Source organism: Rhinolophus sinicus, linkage group LG04 (genome assembly GCF_036562045.2).
Source record: "Rhinolophus sinicus isolate RSC01 linkage group LG04, ASM3656204v1, whole genome shotgun sequence".
NCBI lineage: Eukaryota > Metazoa > Chordata > Mammalia > Chiroptera > Rhinolophidae > Rhinolophus > Rhinolophus sinicus.
The window spans coordinates 43,083,734-43,099,346 of NC_133754.1; the positions used below are offsets into that span (position 1 = coordinate 43,083,734).

The 15,613-nt window shown below is 36.2% G+C and overlaps 1 protein-coding gene across 1 annotated transcript in view; it reads left to right on the forward strand.

The window, feature by feature from the left end:
- RAP2A (RAP2A, member of RAS oncogene family) overlaps positions 1–14,596 on the forward strand; it is a 36,910-nt gene extending 22,314 nt beyond the window's left edge. Inside the window, exon 2 of the mRNA XM_019756875.2 lies at positions 10,843–14,596. Within this exon, the coding sequence (XP_019612434.1) occupies positions 10,843–11,080 (238 nt within the window). The 3' untranslated portion in view covers positions 11,081–14,596. The remainder of the gene's footprint in view (positions 1–10,842) is intronic.
- The last annotated feature ends 1,017 nt before the right edge of the window (positions 14,597–15,613 follow it).

The window sequence follows — 15,613 nt, forward strand, 5'->3', positions numbered from 1 at the left end:
TCTATTTACATTGTTGAGTAATTATCATTCACAAGCATTTAGAAATAATAAATGTCCAAGGATTTGGTAAAAGTTGAAGGTTAGACTCGCATTCTCTTTTTGTTAGGAGTAATCTGAGAGTATGTGGAAAGACCTTCAACAAGGTAAAAGTTGAGTGGCAAATGATTTTGATGTTACATAGTAAATGAACAGTTTGTATCTGGAAACAACATACATCTTTTAGGAACATATTCTCTTAATGTCTGTAGGGTCTGTAGTGCTTTCCCTCTGTCATTCTGGTATTGTTAATTTGTGTTGTCTTTTTTTCTTGGTCAGTCTGGCTCAAGGTTTATCAATTTTATTGATCTTTTCAGAGAACTGCTTTTTTAGTTTCATGATTTTCTATATTGTTTTTCTGTTTTCAGTCCCTTTGATTTTTCTTCTTTGTTCTTCTGCTTAATTTGAATTTATTTTGTGCTTTTTCTAGTTTCTTAAGATAGAAGCATAGGTTATTGATTAGAGACCATTCTTCTCAATATAAACGTTTAATGCAATAATTTTCCTTTGTGTACTGCTTTAACTGCAGCCCACAAATTTTGATGTTTTATTTTCATTCAATTAAATGTTTTCTAATTTTCCATGTGATGTCTTCTTTGACCCATGGATTATTTAGAGGTGTGTGGTTCAGTTTCCAAATATTTGGAATATTTCAGATATATCCAAATGTTTCTGTTACTGATTTCTGATTTAATTCCATTATAGTCAGAAAATATATTTTGTATCATTTCAGTTCTTTTACATTTGTTACAGTTTTTATTTATAGCCAAAAATATGGTCTATCTTAGTTAATGTTCCATGTGCACTTGAGAAGAATATGTATTCTGCTTTTTGGGGGGTGGAGTGTTCTATAAATGTTAATTAGATAAAGTTGATTGATAGCCTTCTGCACTGCCACATGGTTATCACCATTGGGCTCATCTTTCTGGCAAAGTAGGCAGAGAAAAAAAGAGGAGAAAAACTAGGGATTTCTCCCATCATCTTTAGACCTTAAAAAGCCCTTTTCCCACTTTCTGTAGATAGAAAGATTTCTAATGAAGTTTTAGCTTCTGGCACTGCCTACCATGCCAGCTCTGGTAGGAACCCACTGTGGGTGAGCTGTAAAAGAAAAAAGAAAAAGGATGATTCCCCCACACACACATATTCCAGCTCACAGAGACCACCCTGACCTTCTGGTTAGAAAGACAGAGATTCTCCCAGAATTTTGGCTGTGTGCACACAAGTGAGTGCCCACCCACCCTCAGCTTAAGGCCACAGAGAAAAGGGAAAATCCAGGAAACTCACTTCCATATGGATCTTCTTTTCAGGTGTTGACACTCCTCCCCAGTCTGCCTTCTTTTCTTTATTTTTCAGAGTTTTTCAGTAGTGGGTTTTGTTTTTTGTTTTTTGTTTTGTATTTTGTTTTGAGTTTTTATTTATAATCAGTGGGAGGCAAAGGCTTTAGTGGACTTAACACCATCTTGGCTGCAGCACAAGTTCTCAAGTGGCTTTTTTTAAGACTGTACTTCTTTAAAATAATTTTAGGTTCATATCAAAATTGAGAGGTAGCGATGGAGACTTCCCATATAGTACCTGACCCCAAACATGCATAGCCTCCCCCATTATCAACACCCTGCACCACAGTGGGACGTTTTCTACAACTGATGAACCAACACTGATACATCATAGTACCAAAAGTTCAGTTTACCTTAGAGTCTACTGTTAGTGTTAGAACATTCTGAGGATTTGGACAAATGTAATATAGCATGTAGCCATCATTCTGGTATTATAAAGAGTATTTTCACTGCCCTAAAAATCCTCTGTGCTCTGCCTATGCATCTGTCCCACCTCCTGGCAACCACTGATCTTACTGTCTCCATAGTTTTGCCTTTTCCAAGAATGTCATGTAGTTGAAATCATACAGTACGTAGCCTTTTCATATTGGTTTCTTTCACTCAGTAATATGCATTTAAGGTTCTTCCTTGTGTATTCATTGCTTTGATAACTCATTTCTTTTTAATACTGAATAATAGATACTTCATTGTCTGGATGCACCACAGTTTAGTCATCCATCCAACTACTGAAGCGCATCTTGGGTGCTCCCACGTTCTGGCAATTACGAGTAAAATGGCTATAAACATCCATGTGCAGGTTTTTGTACAGACCTAAGTTTTCAGCTCCTTTGGGTAAATACCAGGGAATTCTGGATTGTTTGGGAAGAGTATGTGTAGTTTCGTAAGAAACCACCAAACTGTCTTCCCAGTGGCTGTACCATTTTGTATCCCATCAGCACTGAGTGAGAGTCCCTGCCGCTCCACATCCTCCTGAACGCGGATGTTAGCAGTCTGTGGATATTGGCCATTTCATAGGTGTGTAGTGGTAGCTCATTCCTTTAATTTGCATTTCTCTGATGACATACGATGTGGAGCATCTTTTCTTATGCTTATTTTCCAACTATGTATCTTTGGTGAGGTATCTATTAAGGTCTTTGGCCCATTTTTTAATTATCTGTTAAAGTTTTCTTATTGTTGAATTTTAAGACTTTTTGTATGTTTTGGATAACAATCCTTTATCAGATGTTTCTTTTGCAAATATTTTCTCCCCGAAATGGCTTTTTAATACAACATTTAAAATGCCCATATTACATTGTCATGATCAGTTGGTCCCTTACACTCAAACTATTAGGAATCCGTTCTTCTGATACAGTGTCAGCTCTTAATTCTATGAAAGCAGATTATTTTTATTTACATTAGTATGGAATATCCCTATTGGCTTTGAATGTCTTTTTAGTATCATTACTCTCTTAATTTTTACATTATATTTACAAATTTCTCTCTGTTCTTCAGTGCATTTATGAAACCAAGAGAAAGAGAAAAGGATTGTGGTTTCCTTTCATTACTCGTGCTAAATTACCAGGAATGCCCTTTTAAGATGAAACAGTCGCTTGAAAACCAGGCAGCTGAGAGGCAGAGGGCAGCCTCCTTTAGCCCACGCTTTCCCGACAAGAAGCACCGCTATTCCATGCCAGCTGTGGTGGGGGCCTTCACCTCCTAGCCAGAGCAGCCCTCTTTCTTCAAAACTGCCGTAATACTTCATGGAAAGGGTAAAAATATCAATCCTGGGGTGGGAAAACAAGCACTCTTACGCACTCTCGGTTTTAGTATAAACTTCTGCTTGTAAGTTGAGACTGTTTGTATGTGTGTATGCACAGCAATCTGATGAACTAATGTAGAAATGTGATTTTTTCTTATTCAAAGGATGCGCTACATACACACACTATGCATATCTTTGGGAAGAAATCACACTTACAAATGTAGTTCATCAGATTGCTCTTTATGTTAGTGAAAAATTAGGGGATGGGAATCCTTCATATGCGTTAATGGGGAAGGAGAAATTAAAGTGTGATACAGTTACAGCATAGATTCTATAAAATGAAATACTTCATTTAATATAATGCATATCATATTGTATATCATTCTTATATATCATTGTATTGCATATACATTATAATGTATATCATACATTGAAATGGAAAGCTTCATGATATTAAATGAAAATTGAAGCTACTAAACACAATTGGTATAGTTTTTTATAAAAATGTATATCAATGTTTATATAGTTATGCATAGGAAAATAGTCTGAAAGAATATACACCAAAATAGTTACAGTGATTAATCTCATGGAGATAAGATTATGAATATTTTTCCTTTTCCTCTCTATTTAAATACTGCCAGGAATTTTTCTTCTAATCATTATATATTATTTAAGCAAGGAGAGGAGGAAGAAAACCTATTTTTATTTTGAGAAAAGATTTCTATGTTCTAAAGGGTGAGAGAACTAGAACCTAATGAGAAGGGACGAGACGTTACAGGTTACAGCTCACTCATTAGATAGGGATACACTTTTTAACATTAACATTTAACAGAACTGACAGAAAGGACAAAATGGGTTGCCTAAGACGCAAGTTCTGCATCACTAAAGATGTTCAAACATAACCATTTGGTAAGGTTGTCATGGAAGTGATTGAAGCATCAGGTGTTTTGGCATTTTGCCTTGAGACTCCTGGTAGATGAGATTTTTAACAATGGATGGAAGATTGAACAAGGGTACCTATAAAAATCTTTTGATTCTCCTCTCTGAATTCAAAGAGAATTGTGTTTCAAGCTGTTTATGAAAAAGTGACTAAGACAACAGCATTTTAAAATGCATGTGAAAGATGGCCTTCTTTTAATATGCTACAATACAGCACTCTCTAAAGGAAGTTAAAGAAACTGACAGGAGTGGTATCTGCCTGCAACTTACTGGTGAATAAATGAGGGGAAGATGGAATTGATTCTGGACTTGCTACAATATAAAACCAAAAACTGTATACATACAATATTGTTTCAGGTCACAAAGTAGTAGATTAGGCCAGTGATTTCCTAAACCCTGCTGAACTTCGCAACTAGTCTTCAGTGCTTGTCGATACAGATGTATTATATATTCTTCATTGGATTGTGGACCCTCATCCCACAAATTCAAATTGAGTAGCTCTGAAGTAGGGCCTGGGCATGAGTAATTTTTTTTACCTTTCAAGTTATTTTGATTATCAGCGAAGCTTAGACACATCCAGAATAAAATATACATGCACATATATAGACACATATACTTATATCAGGACAGTTAGCAAAAAGGAGGAAACAACATGAGGTCCATTAATAAACACATCAGATACTTTTAACTATTCACATTGACAAAGCTACCTCACTGAGAAGCCCATCAACATTTTATAGCTAAGTGATGCTCGAGCCAGTATTTCTGATGTTTCATTCAGTGCATTAAGCAGAGCTGCTTAAAGGAACTAGTTTTATTTATTAATAGATTATGTAATCATGCTCATGAATACAGTCAACAATATGAAAATTCATGTTAATGAAACAAGTGTTTGTCCACAAACTATAAACTAAAATAAAGTTGTTTGCACTGCAGCAGTCACTATATAACCCTCATTATGCTCTGAAAGGAAATGTCAAGGAAAATATGCTAAAGTGGATGAGAAACCAGCTGATGTTTAAGATGTGGACCGAGGTGGTATCCTGCTCATGATCAGGTTAACAATAATACATAAACTGAATATTTTTAGAATTTTGCATCCTCAACTTCATTCCCAGACGACGTGTTTAGAAAAGGGGAAAAATGAAGATAACCCACAAAACTATTGATAAATATGGAACATGGAATGAAAGTAACTGCCATCACCACTAACCAAGTGCCTAGTCTTCCTCAACAATGTGGTTGGCTCTGTCATAAGTGCCGCATTGGTCTTCTGAGGCCACTTCTGCTACCCAGATGCCTAAATTCTGCTTAGCCTCAAACGAGCAACTTTCCTACTCTGTGGAGTTGCTGGCTGCAGGAGCTGCAGGAGGTTATACAGTCAACCCCACAGGTCATGTGCTGTTCCTTGAACCACCACCTATGCTCCCACCAGCCTTCACGTTGTCCTGTCCATATCCTGCCTGGAATGCTCTTCCCCCAGATTCCTGCTTGGCGAATTCCCTCACTCCCTTCACGTCTTTGCTCACATGACACGATCCCAATGAGGCCTGCTGTGATCATCTGATTTCAGATTGTGCCTGTGCTCCCAGCCAGCCCTTCCTGATCTACATTGTTTTTTTCCATTGCACTTAACGCCTTTTAGTAAACCTATAATTTACTTACGTTTGTCGGTGTCTGTCTCCTTCACTAGACTATCATCATTGTGAGGGCAGATATCTTTGTTTCATTCATTGATGTGTCAAAGGTACCTAAAATAGTATTTAGCACATAGTAGGCTCTTATCAGATACATATGTGTTAAATGGATGTGATACATTGCTTGTTTGTTACTAGTTAGGAATGCAGCGGTGGCAATTTTTAGTAGAGCCTTTAGTATTCACATAATTAAAACCATCCGTTCCCAGACAAGAAAAAGCTAAAGGAATTCACCACCACCAAACCAGTATTACAACAAATGTTAAAAGGACTTCTTCAAGAAGAATAAGGAAAAAAATTAAAAATATGAATAATAAATTGGCAATTACTACATATCTATCAACAATTACTTTAAATGTAAATGGATTAAATGCTCCAATCAAAAGATGCAGGGTGGCTGAATGATGAAACGGCAGGGCCCTTATATATGCTGCCTATAAGAGACTCATTTCAAATTGAAAGACATGCACAGACTGAAAGTAAAGGGGTAGAAAAAGATACTTTATGAAAAAGAAAATGAAAAAAAATGCTAGGGTAGCAAAACTTATACCGGACAAAATAGACTAAAGCAAAGGCTGTAACGAGACAAAGAGGGACCCAGCAATTCCACTTCTGGGTATTTATCTGAAGAAATCCAAAACACTAACTCAAAAAGACGTACACATCCTGTATCCATATATTCATTGAAGCATTATTTACAATAGCCAAGATATGGAAGTAATCTAAGTGTCCATCAATGGAACATTACTGAGCCATAAAAAGGAATGAAATCTTGCCATCTGCAACAACATAGATGGACCTGGAGGGTATTATGCTAAGTGAAATAAGTCAGAGAGAGAAAGACAAATGCCATACGATTTCACTTATATGTGGAATCTAAAAAACAAAATAAATGAACAAACAGACTCACAGATACAGAGAACATTTTGATGGTTGCCAGATGGGACAGGTTTAGGAGATGGGAGAAGAGAGGGAAGGGATTAAGAAGTACAAATTGGTAGTTATAAAATAGTCATGGGGATGGAAACTATGACATAGGGAATATAGTCAATAACATTGTAATAACTATGTATGGTGTCAGATGGTTACTAGATTTATCGGGGTGATCATAAGTTATATAAATGTCTAATCACTATGTTGTACACCTGAAACTAATATAATACTGTATGTCAACTGTAATTGAAAAATAAGAAAATATTTTTTTAAAAATCCCACATTTTTGTGTTTGAACAGTATTGTCACTGAGATGAACTACCTAACTCCTGAGTCCTTCCCGCCTGTGAGTCAGCTCACTGGCAGTAGCTGCTCTGCGTGTAGAATTGAAAATCTTTGCTGCTTGGTTTCTTGGACCCTTGGAATCTGATGAGATTCTCCCCTACATTTTGGCCTTACTTTTGATGTACCCTTTCATAGCTCTTGTAAAGACCAGCTTGTTGGATGTTGTTCTTAGAATAGTGCTAAGCTCTCAGCAATTACGCGGTAAAGGATATGTGTTGATTATGGGAGTGACCCACTATATCTGTTCTGATTTTTAACTTCAGAGCTTAAGAACACCTTAGAAATTACCTAGTCCGGCTCATTTGATAGTTCAAGAAACTAAGGAACAAAGAGATGACATTAGTTTTCTAAATTTACAGAACTAGCTCGAGGCAGTTCTGGGACTGGAGTACTTGGTCTGAGTTTTTGTTTGTTTGCTTAATACATCACATTGCTATAGCAGAGAACTAGACCCGTTTCCTCACACCCTCTTCTGTCAACACAATGCTTTGCTTCCTTCTCACTCATCTTCCTTAAGGAGGGCCCAGGTTTCTCTAAATCTTACCTCCACACATAGGGCCTAATTCATCATCTCAGCTGAAAACCACCTCGGATTTCCTTCCCCACAGGTATCCATATTTGGAGAAGGCAGCTCTGCCTTTCTAGTTCCTCATTACTGTGGTACCCAGCACTGCGGAGCCCACTAGAGAGGGGATAGGCTGACGTCACGTGGCTGCTTTATTCCTTTTGACTCTCACCTCTTTCTCTTTTGCCTGTCTGTACTCCCACCCCACCAGCACCCCAACTTGGTTTGCTCCTCCTCAGGAGCTGCTCACCTCCCTTGATCAGTTTCTCCTGCTCTTAACATTTGCTGAAGCTGAGGCCTCGTATCAGCAGGCAGGAGGGAAAAGAAACATCACCCTGCATTTACCGAGTATTTGGGTTTTTTCTACATTATCTCCTTTGACCTTTTCAGCAACCTTGTGTGTTAAGTGGTAACAGTTATTTTTATTCCCTTTTTTACTGACAAGGAAGTGGAATACAGGTGAGTAGAGTAAATGATTTGCTCAGTCTTGCAATCTCTCAGTGGCAGGACTGGAAACAGCCTCCAAATCCTAGTTTAGAATCTTTTCTACTGTCCCATAGTTTAGGGTTAACAGACAGAGAGACAAAAATGTATCACTGACTGGTATTCTGAAATGCACATAATGTCTTTTTTTCCTGAAGATCTTACTCATTCTATTAAAATCCTGAGGATATTAGTCTGGATTTCCCTAGTGTCTTCAGCATCTTGGTTCTAGAAAAGACCACTGACTTTGGTTAGTGATATAATGGACAGGTTCTGTGATACTCACTAAATTGCCATCTTCATTTAACAATTATTAAATGCTGTTCCATGTGGACCTATGTTTGCAGTGTTTTGTTGCCCTTTTGAGAATCTGTTAGTAAGATGTATTCAGATTTTTAATTCAAACGGTGTATCATACTCTGATATTTTTACAAGTTTTGAACATCTACCTATTTGTAGTTTTTAATTAAAAACATAAATATTTCTTTACATATAAAACCTGAAAGAGTACAGCATTTAAACTAACAGTATTTGTTAAATTGTATATTTATCACTTAACTAATATAAAGTGATGTTTTATTCCTTTCTTTTTATTAAGTAATATAGAGATTGAAATTAATTTTTAACTTAAAATCAGCCGATACATTTTACTGAATTGTATTAAGATTTATTTTACTTCACTGCCAAAGCATTTTAAAGCACATTGTGATATATAGATATATATAGATACAGATTTTCATAAGAAAAATGAAATGCAGTTATATCTTTACAAGTAAAACAAATTAGGAACTGACAATGTTCTGACACGACGGGCAGTGTTAGCTCCCTGCCAAGCATCTCCAGAGCAGGTCAAGAGGGCTTGTATGCAAAGCAGCTGACGCACAGTGTTTGTAGCACTGCTTTCTCACTGTCATTTGTCCACCCAGAGGCCAAGGGGTCCTCATAATTGATTGTACGTAAGAGTCCTGGAAGATGTGTAAAACCCTTGTGTCATATGTTCAGAGCCCTCAGTATGACCTGAGGCCAGAAAGCATAAGGCACAGTTGATATACAGTAAATTCATAAAATCCTTTGGTATAAATTGGAGTTGTCCAAAGCCATTTCCTGCAAAATGATAATTTTCAAAGTCTAGATTTACTGTGGATGTTTTTATGTTTCAGATTGCTAAATGGCACACTGCCTGGAGTATGCCCTCATGTTGAGACCAGTCTCAGTTTGATCTAGTGCCAGAGAAAATACTGAGACACTGTTGGGAATCTAGTTTGCTTTAGCGTGAGTGGAGAGAATGATCTTGACAGGATGATGAAACTGTGGAAGTATTGTCACCAACATTAACTACCTGCCTATTATTCAGTTTCCTGAATGAGAAAAATTCTATACGAATCCTGCCTCAGTAAATTCTAGACCATGTGGTAGTTTTCTGACAAATTAGCTGTGTCCAGTCATATTTATCTTCACTTGTAGGCAGTTTTGCAGTTTACTTCCTTTGTAAATTAGAGATTCATTCTGCTTAGGGGAAAGTACACACACACACACACACACACACACACACACACACTGATTTATACTAAAATCACAGAAAGCTTTTAAAATGATGTTTAAAGTCAAAATGAAAATATAAACATTTCTTAGAACAAACATAAATAAAATAGTAAATAATTATGCAGAGTAGCACCATGTATTTTCATACTATGAGTAACCATTGTAGAATCATCTTATGGCTCCAGAATGATTTGGGATCTTTTTGTTGTTGTTGTTCTTTTCATATCATTTGGAATCTTTATTAGTTGAGCTTTTTCCGAACATGTTTATTCACTGACACTTTATCTTAGTCTGGTCTGGCTGCTATAACAAAAATACCATAGACTAGGCAATTTAGACAACAGAAATTTATTTCTCACAGTCTGGAGGCTACAAAGTTCAAGATCAAGGCTCTGGCAGATTCAGTGTCTAGTGAGGGCCCACTTTCTAGTTCATTGATTGTTTTCACTGTGTCCTCTCATGCTGGTTGGGGGCAAGACGGCCTCTTTTATAAGGGCAGTAATTATGTTACGACCTATTCACCTCCCAAAGGCCTGATCTCCTAAATATGATTACATGGGAGATTAGGTTTAGCATATGAATGAGGGGCACACAAACGTTAGTCTATAACACATCTGTTCTAGTTAGGAAGAATAGAAAGAGAGAAAATCAAATAGAGTTAATGATTGAAATGTTTAATCCTTTCAAGCGAAAAAGAACCATAATTGTCTTTCAACTGACTAATGTATAACAGTTTTATAAAGGAATAGAGTGTAGTTGTATTTAATGGTTTCCATCCTAATGATTTCTACTAGCTTTTTTCTTATTTTGGAACTCTTAGAACGTGATCAGTTTTGTGTATTACAGAGCATAGTAGAATGCTGACAATTATAAATTGTTTACTCAGCAGGGCTGTTACCTCATCAACTGAAAGTTTGAGTAAGCGTCTCTTATAGTGAAAAAAGTTTATCTAAGGATTTATCCTGAGAATAATTTTCCAAATATATCTGGAAAGGTAAATTGACTTTAAAGGATGTATAATTGATCAATTAAAACACTTTGAAAAACCTATTTGTGATCCACTGTGAAAGCAGCTTCTCAATGCCCTCAGGTAGATGTTAAGCCAGTGGAGCAAATAATTTTTCATGCAACTGAAGAGAATATTTGTAATAGAACATAGTGAAAGGAGAGAAAATACATTTTACCTGCTAACTTCCACACTATATGTGTGTTTTGTTTATTCTCTTACAGGTATGAGAAAGTGCCAGTCATCTTGGTTGGGAACAAAGTGGACCTGGAAAGTGAGAGAGAAGTGTCATCCAATGAAGGCCGAGCCCTTGCTGAAGAGTGGGGTTGCCCCTTTATGGAGACTTCTGCTAAAAGTAAAACAATGGTGGACGAACTCTTTGCAGAAATTGTGAGGCAAATGAACTATGCCGCGCAGCCTGACAAAGATGACCCATGCTGTTCCGCATGTAACATACAATAGCATTCAAACATGGCTCTCCTGGACTGGATTTGCCCCGTGTCATAGGCGATACAAACATCGTCTACTCGACTGCGGAGTTTGCAGGATGTGTGGTGTGATCTACAGTGAAATAGCTGCCCTTATTCAGAATTCAGCCGTGATTGTCAGTTGACATCTCTGAGTAACACTTGGGGTCAGTAACTACAGTTTTCACCATTCTCCTCAGTCTCCTGTATGCACCTGCAACTTTAAGGCATAGCCAATCGATCTACAGGGTGATCTCCTTTGAAAGCTATGATGGCATGGTCCCTGAGTTGACAGAAGCAACTATTGTATAAATTAAAAATAATCACGAGAGAGAACCCAGAAGAATTCCTCTGACCACTTACAATTAAAATATTTTGTCTTCTTTAAAAATAAAAAATAAAAAGTAAAGGAGAAATATTTTCCTACGAGAGTACTGAATTTTCAGGCATTGAGATAGTGCTTCTAACCAATGTATTCTGTCAAGTAACATAATAACAGCTGACCTGCCAGCAGCATTACAGGGAGAGATTCTTTGCTCAGCCGACACATTTCTGTTTTTCAAAATTGATGCTTAATTGTAGATGTTATCCTAATTTGTGACACGGAACTAATTCATGCATCAATCCTTAGTAGAGCATAAATCAGAACAGGTTGTATAAAAATACAGTCTGGTTTTAAATGTGTTAAATCACCTGCTTTGCCACAGAAAATGGAGGCTCTCGCAAGGGTTTGATCCGAATTACAACCCCAAACCCACCCTCTGTTAACCAAGCAGGTATGGTCTGGATTACTTTACTGAACAAGAAGGAAGCAACTGTGATGCAAAGAGATTGCCTCGCCTTACTAACGATGAGCGTTCTGGTAGACTGACTAGTACCATCATGTAAGGAAAATGAAGCCATGCTGCATCCACATGTTCCCGTTTGTAGAACTTCACAGGACAGTACAAATATCTTGCATTTTTACGTTTGTTCAAGCAGCAAATTCCTTCTTGCCTTTAAGGGCTATGGTTGTGGTGTGATTCTTGGTTAACCTGCTTTCAAAATCAAGTTTGCTGTAGCAGAGCTTTATTGCAGGCATTTTTGAAAAATTGAATAACCATGTGAAATAATTTGGGCTTAAAAGTAGAATGTAAATTATAGAGTGGAAGGTAAGGGACAGAAAAACCTTTTATCTTTAATTTTCCTGGAGAATTAGATAAAGATTTTCTTACAACAATTTTGCTCTGATTACTGAAGTGGCAAATAAAGCTAGAGAATATTTTGTTTTGAAAAGGTGCTCAAGCTCTGATATTTTTGGTTTTCATAGCCGTGAAGTATTTATCATTTGCATGAATAATGGCACAGGAAAAATCTATTCATACATTTTACAATCAAGTATAGAAGGGTTTTTAACTAACTTCAGAGTTACAAATGCTGGAGAGTATCTTGAGCTGATTCTCTGGAGATAAATTTGGCCTTGAACTGCAATATCACTGAGCCTGTGATCTACATACTGCCCCACGTTTTGTTGGTTTCACACTCTTGTGCAAGTAACCTCTGGTCTTATGTGTGTAACTGAGAGAAGACTGTATGTGTGCATGTGTGCTTATTGTTCCTAAGAATTTGGCACAAGTTGGAGATAATTGCCTATACTGAAAATCTGTACTGCAGAATATAAATTATTTAAATGTTTATTATACATAATTGAAATAATTGGTGCCCACCCACCCCCAAGTGTTTAGTAAACTGGCATTAAGCTTAGAGGATAGAAAAAGGTGGACTTTTCATAGATGAGAAAACAGACTATGTGGGGGAAACCAGGCCATGGTGATCTGCGTCTTTGAATTGTGAATGTTTGCATTCTTCAGTATAGGTTTTCTTATACACCCCAATTATAAGCACCTCATTTATAGGACAAAAAGCTCTAACCAATTCTACTGAAACAAATTTCATTGTGTAAAATTCGACTCAGCATGTAGAAAAATCAAAGATTCAAGAAATACGATTTATCTACAGAAACAAATATTTGTTAGTGAATTGGTTGAGTTTTAAAGCCTCTCACGTCTCAGAATGATTGTTTTTTAGAATTCCATATTTAATAGCAATTTATCACAACTAAAATTACTTATTAGAAACATCTATTAACATTCACATTATGGATTGCTATGCAGATAAGAAAAATAATATGAACAGTATGGCAAAATGTAAGGTGGAAAAGATTATCTTCAAATGGGGGTTTTACTTAGAAGTGATTGTGTCAGACAATAAGGGGGCTTTTACTGTAAAGATGTTACTAATGACTAACTTAGTGGCTGCCTGATCACAGTGTTTCCACACAGCCTACATATTTAGTGACAAAGCATCAAAGATCCAGAAACGGGGAAACCCTCGTGTGCTCTTACTGTTGGTATTTCATCTGGTATGAATATAACTCAGCTTGAGTGAATGTGTTTGTTGAGATGTTAATAAAAAGCTTAAGAACAAGAAGATTAAATTTGTTGGCACATGAAGTAAAATAGTGGCTACAGAGAAAAGTTGGTGACCTTGTGTCGCTATTTATTTTATGCCCTGATCAGACTAGCAACTAGATAAGTGAAAGTTTTTCTAACATGCCTTAAAAATATTATGGTTTGATCCAAAGACCCACTTTTTTTTTTTTTTTTTAGCTATTATGCTAAGGATTTTTTTGTTTTTGTTTTGTCTTATTTTTTATACAAAGGCAGCATTTGTTAAAATTTTTTTCTTTTATATTGCAGCTTTTATTTTGGTTCTTTTACGCTGTGGTAGTGATGGTAACTGATGCCTTTCATTTTGTTCCACTTACACAAAACAAGCCAGCATCTGATCAAAAGTATTACGTAATATCTTAAACTATTGAAAGGTGCTTTGATGATTTTCTCCTTTGGTTTATAGAATTAAGACTGAACTTGACTAATCGCTATAGTTGCCATCACTTTTCTGTGGTAAAACTACTGATATCTGCTTTTCTATATAAAGAAATGTTGCCTGAGGATGTCTGCTCTTTGTTTTTAAGAGTTGTCCAGTGGGAATATTGTCTGTGTGTGTATGAATATGAAAGTGCTTATTTTGTTTATTGTTGTTGGGTTTTTGTTTGTTTTGTTTTTTAGTTTTTTTGTAGTCTTGTGTTAGCTCTGGGTAAGCTTTAATTGTCTCCTTAGCCAATCAAATGTTAAAGACTATGGGGGAGGGTCTATTTTTTTTTAAATGCGTCATTGTTCATCTATTAAATCTTGATCAGGGTTTCAAGAATGACTGCAGTGGGTTTTGGAAACAGACTTATCATTATTGATTTGGGGTTTCCCAGAGAAAAATATAGTTCACAGTTAATTGTTGAGCTCTAATACAACTGACCATTTAAAATTGAACAACAGTTTATTGTTTTGTAACAATGTCAGTTGTTAAACTTTGATGTTTCAATTAAAACATGAATTGTAGTTATAACTCAATGCAAATTCAACAGTTGTATTTGGAGTTAAATTATTTTAACAAATAAATTTATTTAATGAAATTTTCTCGATTTTGTTTGATTTTGTACATGTTCATGAGTGAAATGTATTTAATATATACAAAAACAACTAGAAATTGCCACTGAATGAATTTAATACTCGTCATACAGAAGTAGTCAAGCTGAATTAAATTGAGAATTCGTTATACAAAAAAGGTTAGATCATTTGATACCCTTTAAAAATTAAAATAACATGAGAAAGTTTTTAAAATCGGTAATCACAAATACAAACTTACAGTTTTTTTTTCCTATTTTTGAAGATAGCTGGCTAATTTGGTTAATGCTAATGTTAATAGAATTGTTCTAGATAATAACATTAATTAGCAGTTGCTTTATGGTCCTGCTCGTATCGCTAAAACGTATCAGTGTCCTTCTAGTGATGGCTTGGGGCTGTCTTGTGGTTCAAGTCTTGTGGAGTTGGAGGTGCCAGAGCTGGAGGTAGCACTCTGTATGGCTGCAGGGCCTGCCTGTTCTATATGGGGCCCTGTGAATGTTGACAGATGCTGTTATTTATATAAAGCCTCAGCTGCTCTGATAAAGAGCCCATTTCGTTCCCTAAGCCAATTTAAACTATACCGTTTGGTTATGTTGCCTTCAAACTGTTGAAATCCCCTGGCAACATTCCATCAGTGTAGAAGCTTCTTTGTTTTAGAATATAAGAATAATTTGAATGAACATAACAGGCACTATAGACAGAATCTTAAGTATTTAAAGGAAAATGTTTCTATATTTTAGTATAATAGATAAATATCTGTTGGTTACCTTTATATTCTCATTCAAATTATTTGTAAAGTACTTAAATTTATCAAATTCTAATTTCAACTGGGAGAATTTCGTTGTGACTGAAAAATTGTCTTTTGAAGTTCTCCCCAGTTATACTGTCTATTGATTGTTAGAAGTCCCTGAATGGAAATATAAATAGCTGAAGGAATAAAGTGCCACCCAGTGTGGAACCCATCTGACCTTTGGGACCTGTGAAGCAGAGAAAATTATCACAAACTCCCAAAAACAGCTGCTGAC